Source organism: Physeter macrocephalus, unplaced genomic scaffold (genome assembly GCF_002837175.3).
Source record: "Physeter macrocephalus isolate SW-GA unplaced genomic scaffold, ASM283717v5 random_221, whole genome shotgun sequence".
In the NCBI taxonomy this organism is placed as follows: Eukaryota; Metazoa; Chordata; class Mammalia; order Artiodactyla; family Physeteridae; genus Physeter; species Physeter macrocephalus.
Window position 1 is genome coordinate 73579 of NW_021145507.1, and position 14192 is coordinate 87770.

The 14192-nt window shown below is 59.5% G+C and overlaps 1 protein-coding gene across 2 annotated transcripts; it reads right to left on the reverse strand.

Moving 5' to 3' along the window:
• Positions 1 to 24: 24 nt before the first annotated feature.
• Positions 25 to 8549, reverse strand: SYTL1 (synaptotagmin like 1). 2 transcript variants are annotated; one of them, XM_055082690.1, is made up of 15 exons: positions 8343 to 8549; positions 5946 to 6174; positions 4815 to 4963; positions 4520 to 4592; positions 4393 to 4438; positions 3902 to 3974; positions 3552 to 3655; positions 3308 to 3397; positions 2905 to 3071; positions 2536 to 2632; positions 2037 to 2195; positions 1683 to 1761; positions 1460 to 1559; positions 456 to 661; positions 25 to 247 (listed from the first exon to the last, which is right to left on the reverse strand). In XM_055082690.1, exons 2-15 carry the CDS (start codon positions 6134 to 6136, stop codon positions 108 to 110), a joined length of 1674 nt encoding a protein of 557 aa, XP_054938665.1. In that variant the 5' UTR covers positions 6137 to 6174; positions 8343 to 8549; the 3' UTR covers positions 25 to 107. The 2 variants fall into 2 exon arrangements, with proteins under 2 accessions (XP_054938665.1, XP_054938666.1); XM_055082691.1 differs by lacking the exon at positions 3308 to 3397 and having other exon boundaries at positions 8343 to 8548.
• Between the last annotated feature and the right edge of the window lie 5643 nt (positions 8550 to 14192).

The following is a 14192-nucleotide window of genomic DNA, read 5'->3' on the forward strand; positions in this document are numbered from 1 at the left end:
GACATCAGCCCCTTGTTGCCCTCAGAATAGACTTTATTGACTTTAGGCAAGGGCGGGCCCTGAGATGGGGGTCCAGAAAGGGGGGTTTTGTAGGGCTTGTAGGGCAGCTATGTCCTGGGGGCCAGGTTGGTTCTGAGGGGCAGAAGGCCATCCACCCACTCACATGGCCGCTCCAGGAGGGTCTGCCACAGCTGCCTCTCCTCAGGTGTGGAGTCCATCCAGGGCACCTGGAGCCCATAGCTGCTGCCTAGATGTGGGCGGGCAGGGGTGGAAGACGTGGTCACGCTGGACACCCCAGGTCCCAAGGAACACCTGCCTGGTCCCAGATCATGCACTATCACCCCCACGTTCTCCGTGGACACCAAAGCTCAGGAAAGGACAGAGAAGTGCCCAGGGCCACATGTCAAGCCCCTGCCTCCTAGCATCGGGTCCCCTCAGGGCTCTGCCCCACTCACCGGTGCCCAGGCTGAGGCGTGTGCCCCCCAGCTGGCGACTGGCCAGGGGCCCATGGTCCCAGAGAGAGAGCTCAGCACAGGCCTGGCGCAGGTCAGCAGGACCGAAGCCATCATAAACCATGGTGTGATTGAACATGGGGCTGAGGCTGCGACGCACCACCCTTGTCCGTTGGCGGCTGGCCCGGCTGTCATCAGGCAGCACCAAACTGTAGGGAGGTGGGCTGGCGTCAAGTGGCCACCCGCTCACACTCCCCAGAACCAACCAGTCACCAAGTCCTACACATACTGCCTGACAATGTCCACGTCCTCTGGCTCCTGCCTGAGAACTGGCCTCAAACCCTCAGTATCCTGGGACCTTTGCACCAACCTCCTCTCAGAGCTCCTGCCCTTAAAAGTTACAACACCTATTCATAGGACCCCAGAGTAATGTCTCTGAGATGCAGTTCTGCTACTCCTCAGCTCAGTCACCTTCACAGCCCCCCAGAAGTAGTTTCCAAACTTTTTAAAGCCTTGGAGCCCTTTCTGCAAGACAAAAATATTGCTCAGAAGTACAAAACCTAAAAGAAAAGCAATGTCTCTTGTTGAATCAAGGCTGGGAACTCAGAACCTCATTGGCCTACCTCTATTTTACTCTCTGAGGGTGTGGAGGCACCCCTAGAATTCCTCCGGTGCTTACTTTCAAAACCACTGAACTGCAAGTTCAGGACCAAACCCCACAGCCTGGCTGTCCAGGTCTTCCATGGACAGGCCCCTGAGACCTCCCAGGTCTCAGCCTCAGCTCTCCAACAAGTCCTGTGCTCCAGTCACTGAAATGCAGCTGCTCAGAGGAGTCCTCAACTCTCCTGACTCCAGGCCTTTGCTCAAGCTGTCCCCTCCACCTCTGCTCAGCGGTCAAAGCCCAGAGTGGGGAATCAAGGGTGAATGATCAGAAGGGGTTTGTTGAAGGTGGGGAGCTCCACTGCATGAGAAGGGAAGGGAAGCGGGGAAGTACCGATGCCCCTCACCATTGTATGTAGGTATCCAGGGATCCTGGGCGCAGAGGCACGAGGTCCTGAGCTTCCTTCACCCAGAAGTGCAGCTCCCCGCTCGGGGGCAGTCCTGCGCCTGCGAAGAGGCTCGGCTCAGGCCCTGCCCCAAGGACAGACGCTTGTCCCTCACCCTTGCGGGACAGAGATTCCCCGCCTCTCAAGGCCCGTCCAGCTTGGTCTCTCGCCGGCGGCCACTCACCTTCAGAGCCAGCGGGCACGTACTTGAGGGACAGAGAGAGCAGTCCGCGGCTGGGAAGGTCGTCGGGAGAGGGCGGGACCTGCGAGAGGCGGGCTCGTCAGGGGGTGGGGACAAAGTCCTAGGGAAAAGGGGACGGAAGGGAGCGGAGTCTCCAGATACCGACGGGGCGGGGTCTTGGAGGGGGCCGCCGAGAGAACGGCCTGGGGAATCCGAGAGCCCCGCCACCGGCAGTCAGGGACAGACCTCTGAATGGGGCCCTAAGGTTTCGAGGCTGACGGGGACTGGGGGAAAGCCCAGTGCAGTAAAGGCGGGAGATCTGCGCCGCGGGTCTACCCGCGCGGGCCAGCTGCTCACCCGGGGCTGCAGGGGGAGCCAGGTGGGCTCGGAGTCCCAGTCCCACGTGTCCAGGGGCACTTCGACTTCGCCCAGAAAGATGTTGCGACCCAGGCTTTCGCGGTGCCACACGGACAGGCTCAGCACGCGGCCCCGGAGCTCGGCCTGCGGGACGGAGTACTGGGGACAGGAGGTGCACTTTAATGAAGCAGCGTCGATGGCCCCGGCCTCAGTGTTGCGGGAGTGTTGCCTGGGGCTTATCCTACCACGCTCCTTGCTGGAAGGAATCCTGGGGAACCCCGGACGGTATTAATGGGGGTCTGGACTAGCGCCGCGCCCACCTCTAGACTGCCATGTTGGAGAGCGAGTTAATGCGAGGGCCTCCCTGCCGTTCCTCCCCCAGGATGGAGGATTGGAACGACCGGCAATGACGACACCATGGCTGCCCCCGCCACCCGGTCCCCGCAGGAAGGGGCGTTCGGTTCATTAATGGGGGGCCTCCCTGGCGTCACAGCCTCACCCAGAGAGTCTCGTTGAAGACCGGGTTCAGATTCCGTTTCTTCACTGAGGTCTTGCGCTTGCTCTGCTTATCCGGGAGGAGTTTGCTTTTGACGTAGCTGGAGCGGGGCAGGTGAGGACCGGAGGTGTAGGGGGACCCCTTTACTCCTGCAGCCCCTTCCAGCGCCTACTCCCCAGCCACAGCCGGGAACGCAGCTTCGCGTGCCAGGCCTCGTGCAGCGCGTTACAGGAGTTATGTCACTCAGCTCCCGCGTCTACCAAGAACGTTATTCCCATTTTGAAGATGAGGAAACTGAGGCCAAGAAAAGCGGTGGGGTTGGGCAGTGAGAGCGGCTCCCTAGCGCCCCTCCTCGCGGGGTCAGACACTCACGGGTCGGAGCGGCGGTGCCGGGCGGCGGCCAGGCCCTGGCACTGGATCACGTGCACGCGCAGCTCGGCGGCACCAGGCTCGTAGCGCAGCGCGAAGTGCAGGGAGCCGCGCACCTGCACCGCGCCCGCCTCCGCCTCCCCGGACAGGCTCATTTGGCTGCTGCTCAGCTGCGGGCGGAGGGTGGGGAGGTCAGGACGGGCTGCGGGGCTCACGTCGGGGCCGGGGAAGGGGAGCGCGGAGGGTTCAGATGGGGGGGAGGGGGGTAAAGTGAGGTAGCTTGCCTGGAGGCTGGAGTGTCAGGTCCGGGGATCAAGGGAGGGGTCATGCAGGGGCAACGCCTCGGGATACGGGGAGGGGAGGCGCACCCCACTCCCACCCCAGGCCTTCTCCCTCACCCCCTCACCGTGGAGGAGCTGCTGCTGAGCACGCGGTCGAGTGCCCCGGGCCCCGGGGCCTCCTCCCCATTCTCCAGGATCTCGGACGCCTCCTGGGTCTGAGGAGGGGGTAAGTGACGGGGGCGCCCCCTAACCCCCCGCCCCTCCCGCGACCGCTCTCGGTCCCGGACCGTTCGCAGCCTCGGGCAGCTGCACTCCCCGCCCGGAGTCCGCTCCGGGTCTTGAGAGCAGCCTTGGGCCGCTCCCGCCTACCTGGGCAGGCGGGGGCTGCGGCTCCTCCTCTCCCCTCGACGGAGGATCCTGCTCAGAGTCAGCCTCCTCGGCGGCGAAGACCTGAACGCCCCCGGGGCCAGGGGCTGGGAGGGGCACAAACAGCTCAGCGAGCCCCTCCCCTGCCCGCCCTGCCCCTGAGCAAATTTGGAGGGGACTGGTTTACAAACCCCATTCTGACCCCAGTGCTGCCCTGCGGTTCCCGGTGGAGACCACACCTACCCACCCCCTAAGCTGGACGAGGAAGGTGAACACAGGTGGCTGGGGTCACTTAGAGCTGCCTCTGATCCCCGCAACCTCTCTGTGCTCCCAACACACACCTTCCCACTCACCTTCTTGGGCCTGGGGCTCCTTCTCATGATCTGAAGCCTTTGGGGGTACATATGGTGAGGGGAAATCAGGTCCCTGAAAGAAGCGAGGGGTAGAAGTCACAGAGGGGCCCAGTGGTGAAGGGGTCAGAGGTTCCAGCTTCAGATTTTGCACTGCTCTCAGGGCAGAGCTGGCAACCAGCTGCAGGACCAATCTGGCCTGTACTTCACACCCCTTCACACTCCAGGGCCTGCTCTACCTAACTCCCAGGGTCCCATTGGTGGCATCTGAGTCTTGGACCTCACCCAGCTCAGTCCACACTCCACCCCTAGTAATCAATTCAGAGTTTCCCTTAGAGGATGGGCCCACATCCCCATCTGACAGAGGAGGATGACAGAGGCCCAGGCCAGGGTCTCCTGATTCTCAGGCTGGGCTCTTTCCCCAGCACATCCCACCTCCATGCCAGGGACACTGTACATTCATTCATTAGCCCATTCAGTCATTCATTACTCACCTCAGCCTCGCTGAAACTCTCTTGGGGGGCCTCGTCCATGGGGAGCCTGGGAGGACGGAGAGGTATAGTCAGAGATGGGCCCCAGGTGACTGGGAGGCACCCTCCACTCCCTGCCATGCCTCCTCACCTGGGCTCCAGCGCCTCTTCGGTCTCTTTCCCAGCAGCCTCAGCCTCCCCATCTCTGCCCTGAGCCTGGTCTCCTGCACCCAGGTGAGAAGTTCTGTGAAACTCTCTTCTCAGGATGTCTGGCCCTTGGAGATGCCCACCCACCTCCTGTAGCCCATGGAGGGGTGGTGCCCACCCAAAGTCACACAGTGCCAGGGGCAGCTGGAACTGAACCCAGGGGCCCTCTCTCCTTGTCCAAATACACCCGGTGACCTGGGCTGCCCAAGGCGTGCCCCACTCTGAGGAGCTCCTCTCACCCCTGGAGCCCTTCTTCCTGCGGATGGAGGCGCGAACAAGGTCAGAGCCAAGGTGGGCGTGGTGGTGCCGCTGGAAGCGTGCTTCGTGGAACCAGTCCCCTGTAAGGATCTTCAGCTGCCCAGGGTCTGCCAGCGATGTCCGGAGCTTGCTGGAGGATGGGGGAGGGCGTGGCTGTCACCACTCATGCAATCAACATTATTGCCACCCACTCTGTGCCAGGCCCTGTACCTGGGGCCAGGGATACAACAGCAAATCAGACTTGATCCCTGCTTTGGAGGAGCTCAGGTTGGTGGGGAGACTGAGTCCAGAATAGACAAGTACACTATAGTGAGGTAGAGCCATGATGTATGTAAGAGGGCCAGCTTTGCCTGTGAGAATACTGGAGGGCTTCCCAGAGGAGGTGACATGTGAATTGCTTTTAAATGACAAATTGGAGTTCTCCAGGTAGAGAAGAAAAATAATTATTATTCATTAAATGACTGTGTATAATCCTTCCTAATTCTATGAGGTAGGATTCGTTAGCTCCATTTTACAGATGAGGAGAGTGGTGCTGGGGAGGTCCAAGGTTACAAGCTAGGAGGTGTCTGTCTGTCCCCAAACACTACTTGTAAGTCCCATGCTGCTCTGCCATTGTGCTCTTCCAGGCAGGAGAAACATCATAAAAGCGAAGGGTGTGTTTGGGGACTGTGGAGCACCCGAGTGGCTGTAGTGGACATTTTGTGTATGTGTGTCAGGGGGTGAGGCTTACTGGTGGAAGAGGCTGGCAGGGTCCAACCAGGGAGGCCTTGTGGACCACGCTTCGGAGCTTGCCCCTGACAGGAGATGCTGAGGAACCATGTGAGGTTTCAGGAGAGGATATTAAAGACAGATCTGGAGAGTCCCAGCTGCAGCATGGAGGGTGGGCCAGAAAGGGCGAGCCCAGAGGCAGGGAGGCCAGCAAGGGAGCTGGTGCAGCCATCCTGGGAGAGGTGATGAACTGAGCTGCCCAAGGGTGGAGTGGACCAGTGGGCAAAAACAAGACCTACCCAGATAGCTGACAGGCTGCACATTGGTAGGGGAGAGGGTAGGAGTCACCCAAGCCTCCCAGTGCCTGAGGCCCCTTCCTCTGGGGCTCCCCTACTCTGCCTTACCTGACTCGTCCCTCCTCCAGCTGGCGCAGGTGGGCATCTCGCTTCAGGACCTTGGCAATAGCCTCTTGCTCCTCCTCTGTCAGGAAGCTGAGATCCAAGAGCCCATCAGCCTCAGGCTGTGCCTCATGTGCCATGAGGAGGCCAGGCAGGGACCAGAGCCCCTTTTGAGATGGGTGGCCCCGCTGGGGCATCAGCTGGGGCAGTGCCCAGGCTGGGCACACGTGGCTCCCTGGGGGCAGAGCAAGGGTCAGGTAAAGGCCTGCCCATATACAGGGCACATCCTGGAGCCAATTGCCTTTTCTGCCCAAATATACACCCCCCATGGTGGGCGCGGTACAAGCCCAGGAAGGCTGAGATCAAGGTGGCATGAGATGCACTCGTGGACACATGCACACCGAGACCCATGAACACACTCAGGGACACACTCGAAGACATGTAGAGACGTACACGCGCACACTGATACATGTAGATATAGTTCCCCACAGTGAGATGCACCCCTGGTCACACGTGCACACTGACACCTATATAAAGACAGGCTCACGCATACCCGGTCCCCCATAAAGGGCCCTATGCAGTCATATGCCCAGATCCATGTCCAGACCAAGAGATGTATGTAACATATCCTTAAACCTGCACACAGGCGCATGCACACAGGGGAGACAAGGACCCGCAGATGGGTTCACCTATACAAGAATAAGTCCAGGGACAAAGACCTGTCCTTAGATATATACAAATCACACACACTTTTGCACACACATACTGCATCCCACAAACTAGATTGTGAGCTCCTTGAAGGCAGGGACAGGGCCTCATCCTCAAAGCCAGAACTGTGCACACAGCAGATGCTTAGTAAAAGTTTGACTAGTTAAATGCAGAAATACGTGCACCTGCACACACGTGGGAAATGCACACACACAAACACGCAGCCAGACGCACAGGTGCACACACATATCTGCTCACCACCCTGCCCCGGGAATCTCCCAACTTGCGTCCTTTCCCTCCACCCTTCACCTCCACCCTGCTCTGGCCTTTTGGGCCTTCCTGTCTAAGGCAACCTCCTCCCCAGCTCACAGCCTAACTTCCTCCCCCGGAGGTAACTGCTGCACCCACTCCCATGGAGGCCTCCAGCCCAAGGTTGCCCCTGCTACCAGCCCTGCCCTCTGGCCTGGAGCCCCTCCCTAGACCCCTTTACTCTGGCCACATGGGTTCCCCACGCCCTGACCCAGGACCTGACTGGGGTGGGACCTGGTGGTGGAGGCAGAGTGCTGCAAAGCAGCTCAGGTACCACGGTGACTCCGGAAGGAAAACATTTGCCCAGCCCCGAGGGGCGTGTGGACGTGGCAAGGGGCCTGTGACTGGGCCGTGGGCAGAGCCGCGGCCTGAGCCCACTGGGCGGTCTCTCCTCTCCTCCCGCCCCTTTAGTCCCCTCCCTCCCGGGGCACCAGGCAGGGCTGAGATGGGAAGAGGACACTCAGCAGACAGGTCCTGGCTTGTGCCTGCTGCCAGCCCGCGCTCTGTGCCCTCCCAGCTGAGTCAGCGAGCCCCTCGAGCGAGCCCTCTCCCCCTGCTGCCCCACCCTCACCTGGGGGTGTGGGTGGGTGTCTCTATCGGGTGTCGTGTATGACGCCGTGGAAATGCCTGCGTGACCGATGTTAACAGCATTTCCTGAACATCTACTGTGTGCAGGTCCTGGGTGTTGCATATGCACTGTTTAGGGCTCTTCTGGGGCCTGGTGTGTGAGCCTGTGTGGCTGCCCCTGTGTTAGCCGGTGCCACTGTGAGTCTCTGTTCAGCAGGCGTCTGCAGACTGTGGGATCTGGGAGGTTGTATATTTTGTGGGTGTGAATGTTGTATCACTGCATGTGTGTCTGGGCGTCATGTCACACTGTGGTGCTGCATGGGCGACTCTCGTCTGTGTGATATGTTCTGTGACTTTCTGGGCGACAGCGCAGTGGGGTGTGTGCGCATGTGTGTATGTGTGACTGGGCTGTGTGTTGTGGTGTGTACTCTGGTGCCCTGGGGGCCACCAGGTGTGTGTGTATGAGTATGGAGGTGGAGGGACGTTCCACAGAACTGACCCTGCCCGCCCTTGTCCTGAGGTCTGCCTGGGCTGGGCTGTGGGCATCTGAGCCCAGGGTCCCCAGCAGCACACCCCTCCCTGCAGTCCCCTCTGGTTCCAGAGGCAGAATCCAGTGTCTGGTCTTCCCCACTCTGTTTCAACACTTATGGGACAGACCCATTGGTCAGTTTAAGGGTCTGTCCGTCTGTCTGGCTGTTCCAGCCCCAGACACGCTCCACCTCCCCCACCCCTGGGTCCTAGAGGGTGCTCAGGATACCAGGTGGCAGTGCCCACCCCTCGGGACACTGGCAGGGGCCCTCTGGCCCCGAGGTGTATTACCTGTAGGGGTCCAGTATGGAGGGGACACCTTCGTCGGGTAAGCCCGGCTCCCCTGGCAGCTGAGTTTCAGGGACCAGAAGAAGAGCAGTGAGGGCCTAAGGCTGACTCAACCGGCAGCCCAGCGGAGTGGCTGCCCCACTGAGGAGGAGGAAACACCTTCTCACAGGGCCTGATGCAAAACCGGGCCTGGACTCCCGGCTCCCCAGGGGCGCGGCCTGGGCTTTCAGTAACCCCAGAGCAGGTTTGGTGGGTAGGAGATGCCTGGGGCTTGGCCCCAGCTCCTCTGCAGACTTATTCTGTAACTCCTGTAACCCGAGCTGGCCCCAACCCCTCAGAGCCTTGGTTGCCCCATCTGTAGAATGGGTAGCAGCCCCACCCTGCCCACTAAGGAGCTGATAAGAACTTGCTTTGAAAGCAAAGTTAGAAACATTTCTGAGAACCAGGGTAGTGGAAGGATTGCAGACTGCAGCCAGACAACCCTGAATAGTTCCTGCTGTGCCACTGTGTGACCTTAAGCAGGTCTTTCAACCATTCTGAGCTGCAGTTTCCTCCTGTGCAAACTGCAGGCAGCAGAGGGTGAAGAGCCTCTGAGGGAAATGAAAGTGTTTGGCACAAGCTGGCATGTAGGAGGTACCAGGTGTTCTCTGGCCAACATAGTCCCCTCCATGTCCACATATGCCTCCCAGGAAGTGCTGGCCACAGCAGAGCTGCTCTCTGTCCCCTCTGCCACCCTGGGCCCCATCTGTCTGAGGAGGCCTGGACTCTTCCAGGGCCAAAGTGAGGCTCCCATACCCTCCCTCTGTCCGTGGGGAGCCCCTCTGAGCACCCCCCTTTCTGCTCCCAGATTCTTCCCCACCCTGAGAATAGGTTGGGCCTGGATTACATTTGCTTTGGGACCATGAGCCGAGGCCACAGCAAAGCTTCCGGATCCCCCCAAGTCTGCTTCATTTCAATCTGCCTGTCTTGCCCCACCTGCACCATGGTTTAAAGATCAGAGGGCACCTCACAGACCCCCAAGAGGGGAGGTGGGTAAGGGGTGGACTCTAAGCAAAACTCCACTCCTCCTCCCCAGCATCGGAAGCGGCTCCGGAATGTTACCACCACTCGGAGCACCTGAGGGTCCCTCCTCCACCCCCAGCCCAAGGTCCAGCCTTCCCCGTTTATTTTTGCAAGTCAGTCTTATTTTCTGAGCCTCTTTTCCCTCATCTATTAAATAGGGGTAATAATCCCTCTTCAGATGGCTCTCACTACAGTTCAGTTAGACCCCAACCGGCCCTTAATAAATATGTATATGCATTTGCAGATGCAATAGCCATTGAATATCCACTGTGGGAATGGTTACTGTGATGTTCGCCTCCTCTGTCAAGTCTCCCGGACTGGGAGAGGAGTGGCCTACGGTACCCTCACCCCTTCCCATCATTCTGTCCTGGCTCCTCCCAAGGATGCTTCTCTAACCCTCCCACCTCTCGGCTCTCACCATGGAAGGCATCAAACTTCACTGTCTATTCTTCTGGCTTCTAAACTCCTTTCCTCTTTCTGATCTCCTGTCCTTGCATCTGTGACTCTCCTGGACCCCTCTCCTGCTGTCTTCTCAACCCCAACTCCTCTGTGTCCTCCCCACCCGAAACCTTCTCCTATTTCCAAGTATCCACTTTTGTGAACAGCCCTCATGTCCTGGCCCTCAGGCTTCCTGATGCTTGCTGCCACTCACTGGACTCTCTCTCATCTGTCCCCCACCTCCGCCACCCTCCCACTGCCCAGGTTTCAGTCCCTGCCCAGCCTCTCCTGGAAGCCTCCTCCTCCCTGTCTCCTGGCCTCCACACTCAGCACCCCACCCCGCCCCAGCCCTTTATTGCACAGCTGTCAGAGGGCCCTTTCAGCATTCCACTTTTATCTGTCATTCCTCAGCTTTGGAAGGTGCCAGCAGACAACCAGGGGAACCACCTGACCCTTTAACAAATCTACTCCAAATCTACAGCAGGAGTCTCATCACCTCCCAAGACAGTCCATCATCCTTTGGGCTGCCTGGCCTCTCGACCCAACCCTCAGGACCCTGCCTAGCTCTGACTGGTCCTCATCTCCTGTCTCCTACATCCTTAGAGCCCTACCTGCGGGCTCTGCTTCCTGCCCCTTCAACACCCAGACCCATTTGTGCTCCCAGCTCCTCAGCTGCAGAATGCCTTCCCCACCCGTCACCACCCCTGCAGGGCCTTGATGCTCTGCACTGCGGCTGGTCTCCAGGCAACGGCCCCTGGCTAAGAGGCCCCAGGCCTGGGTTAAAATTCTGGCTCTGCCACATGGCCTGTGGCCTTGGATCAGTGACAATCTCTGTAAGCCTTACTCTCTCCATTTATGAAGCAGGGACAATGGCAGCCGTCTCCTGGGACTGTCGTAAGGAGATTCCTTTCTCTTGCCTCCAGCGCCCACTCTCCCTTCTTGTCGGTCACAGCCCCACCCCACTTTCCCTCGTGTGCTCCAGTGGGGTCACCTTGCAGGGTGGTTCCAAATGGGGGCTCTGGAGCCTGGCTGCTGGGTTTGAACATGGTTCCACTCTTCCTACCGCTGTGACCTCGAGCAGTTCACGTCACCTCTCTGTGCTTTTTTTCATCTTAAAATGGGGATGAGAGCACCTACCTCATGGGACTGTGGTGAGGATAAATGATGTACTTTATCAGCACATAGTGAGCACTTAGTAACTGTTGGTGGGTTTTGTTTTTTTTTTTTTTTTTGTGGTATGCGGGCCTCCCTCTGCTGCGGCCTCTCCCGCTGCGGAGCACAGGCTCTGGACGCGCAGGCCCAGCGGCCATGGCTCACGGGCCCAGCCGCCCCGCGGCACGCGGGATCCTCCCAGACCGGGGCGCGAACCCGGTTCCCCTGCATCGGCAGGCGGACGCGCAACCACTGCGCCACCAGGGAAGCCCCTGTTGGTGGTTTTGATGGCACCTGTTTATGTCCCATCACCACACGGCTGCTTTAAAGTTCTGCTGGGTGAAAACAGGCCTTAAAGCTTTTCTGTCCATTTTGCTGTGGTGTCCTCCATACCAGAATTTAACCCCAACCCTTAGGTGGACCCATAGGCAGAACAGATTTTTGAAAATGGAAGTGCTCTGAGGAGAGGAGGGGCCACCTCTGTCATGCCCTGGAGAAGCCCCAGGCTTGGAAACCACAGCACTGCAGGGTCTGGGATGAGCTGACGGACACTTGATCCAGGGCCCTGAGGGCCGCAGCTAGAGCTGTCCCCAAGGCCATCCTCAGGGTGAACACAAAGGGCTCTCAGGATTCAGAGATCAAATCCTTTGCTAGTTCAACTAAAGTGATACCTGGCATAGGGCAAGGTTAGGAAAGACTTCACCAAGGAAGTGCCTTTTAAGCTGGGCCTTGAGAAGGAAGGGCACGACTTCAACAGGTGGAAAGCAAAGGACCAGAAGTGGGTGGGTGTTGGAGAGCAGGTGCTGCCGTCTTGGTAGAGAGTGTGGGATGCATGGAGAGTGAGAGTGCAGGGTCCCGAGGCCATGGAGAAGTAGAGGCACCACAGAGCAGCGCAGCGACCGGATCACTGGGGGTCAGCGCGAGGAGCTGGGCGACACGATCAATGCATATGGTGGGGGCCAGGGCCAGGGCTCTGGTCTGTCAGCACTGACTCCCAATCCTACTGCCAAGTTCTTCCCAACAGGGAATATGGGAGGGGTTTCAATACTCGCCTGCCTCAAGGAGAAAGCTTTGGGCTGGTGGATGAGGCGTGGAGAACTCGCAGCGCTCCGGCTCAGAGCAGGATACACCCGACGGATGCCGACTTCTGCAAAAGCTCCAGGCACTGGACGAGGACCCAACCATGTCCCTGGCAACCAGACCCCTTGCCGGGGGCAGAGGAACCCAAGTTCACCACGAAGATAGGAGCTGGAGGGAGAGCATGTCTTCAGTGAAACCAGGGACCACCGAAGGGAGAAATCAAGGACAAGCACGGTCTGGAGTTAAAACTCTTTATTGTCCTGCCCAGGGAGCCCCGCACAAAGGAATCCGTGGAGCAGGGGTGAGGGGGCAGCACAGGCCTGTCCCACAACTTGAAGAGAAGGGGGAGCCGTGGGGGGTGGGAGGAGACAGCTCCCTGATGGCGCTGGCTGCTCCGACGGCCCCCCGACATCTCGGACCCAAGGGGTGCCGTCACCAGTGCGAGGCCCGTACCTGGGGCCAAGGACAAGCTTTGTTACATCGCTCTGATCTGCAGGGGTCACTCTGGATATGTCAGTGTCACTCATCTCTCCAGCCTGGTTGGGGGAGCCCAGGCCCCAAACTGCAGGGGGGAGATGGGCCCAAGTGCTTGGAGGCCCTGGGAGAGTGGGAAGAGGGGGCTGCATGGGCTGGTGGCCGCCAGGAGTGGGGCACAAACTAGCCGTAGTGCAGCTTCTGGCAGACATCTGAAGGGGGCCCGTCAGCCTTACTGGACCATTCTAGAGGCCAGTGGAGAAGGCCCCAGGGTGGCTGAGTTTATGCAGACTTCTTAGTGTACCTCCACCCTGGGACCAGAGTCCTGGCAGGAGAATGGGCTTCAAATCCAGCTCTGGTCCCTGTGCTGCCTTGTCTGGTGGGTCCAAATAGCCTTCCCTCCCCCAGCAGGCAGTGGGCTGAGGCAGAGGGAGCCCAGCAGGCAGTGACAGACACAGCTCCAGAGGGAAGCTAAGGCTTTTCCAACAGATGAACAAAGGGTGCCGCAAAGGTGGGAGTCACAAGCCTGGCAAGGAGGGGGCACGGAGCTTCTGGGCGACCAGTGAGACACAAAGTGCAAGCGCCTCCAGCCCATGCGGATCCTCAGCGCTTATTCCGCCCCACTTAGCCCAGACCCCTGGGCCAAACCCGGCGGGCCCATCCCTGCCTTTCGGGGCGAGGAGAAAGAATCTGGAACGAAAGGTGATGGCGGCTGCCTCCTCAGGAGCCTGGTGGGCCCAGGGCCATGGGGCAGCCATCACCGCAGGTTAAACACCAGGCTGACGCTTAGGATGACGCCCAGGAGGAGGACAAAGGGCAGCCAGGTCTTCACGAAGGCGCCGATGCTGATGGAGAGAGGGGGGAGCATGGGAGGGAAGGGCCCAGTGAGTGGGCGTGTGGTCTGGCACACTCTCCTCCCATAAACCCAGACGGGGCCGCTCCCCGCAAGGAAGCTCCTGGAACTACCCCCCTCACCCCCAAACTCAGTCAACTAAGGGCCTGGGCCAGGCCTAGTGCCCGCTATGGAGGAAGACCAGCTACGGTCCTGGGCAGGGGCTGCTCTAGGCTCCTGGTGGAGATGTGACACCTCGCTGGGTGGGTACAGGAGACGCGCCCACCCTCTGGGCCTTCCTGACTCCATCCACAATCATCCCTGTGTCTGGGGAGAGGTCGCCAGCGAGAGGACCCAGAAGTCTTCAGTCTGGGTGGGGAAGCCAGGAGTGCTCTCTGCTCACAGTGCAGTGGGTGGGGAGGGGTCGGCGAGATTTAGCGCGGGGCTATGGCTCAGCCGGGCTTCAACCCCGCCTCTGCCTCAGTCTCTGTGTGACCACAGATAAGGTCTTCCCAGGAGACCTCCCAAAGCCTTTGGACCAAAAAAGACCCTGAAAATCTCCTTTTCAGAAGCTCTTAATGATGAGCACAGCTGGAAGAAAGCCTGGAGAGGCAGCTGGGTTAGCCCAGGTGTGTGCTGGCTCCCCGGTGGGAGGGTCACTCCACCTCTCTGAGCTCCCTTTGTCTGTGATGGGACCAAGGCCTTTGACCTCAAAGTCATGAGGCGGGGGCTTCAAAGGTCCTCCCAGGCCACCACTGGGGCCCACCCGCCCAGAACCCTGCCTCTGACCAGGGATGCTGGGAGGGGACCCTATG

Bases quoted from the DNA above. Each gene is read 5' to 3' on its own strand.
- SYTL1 (XM_055082690.1), bottom strand. From the start codon at position 6,136: ATGCCCCAGCGGGGCCACCCATCTCAAAAGGGGCTCTGGTCCCTGCCT. The intron at 4,593-4,814 runs GTGAGAGGAGCT...ACCTGGGTGCAG, and splicing joins CAGGAAGAAGGGCTCCAGGG to GAGACCAGGCTCAGGGCAGA. The intron at 3,072-3,307 runs GTGAGGGGGTGA...CTCCGCCCGCAG, and splicing joins TCAGCAGCAGCTCCTCCACG to CTGAGCAGCAGCCAAATGAG.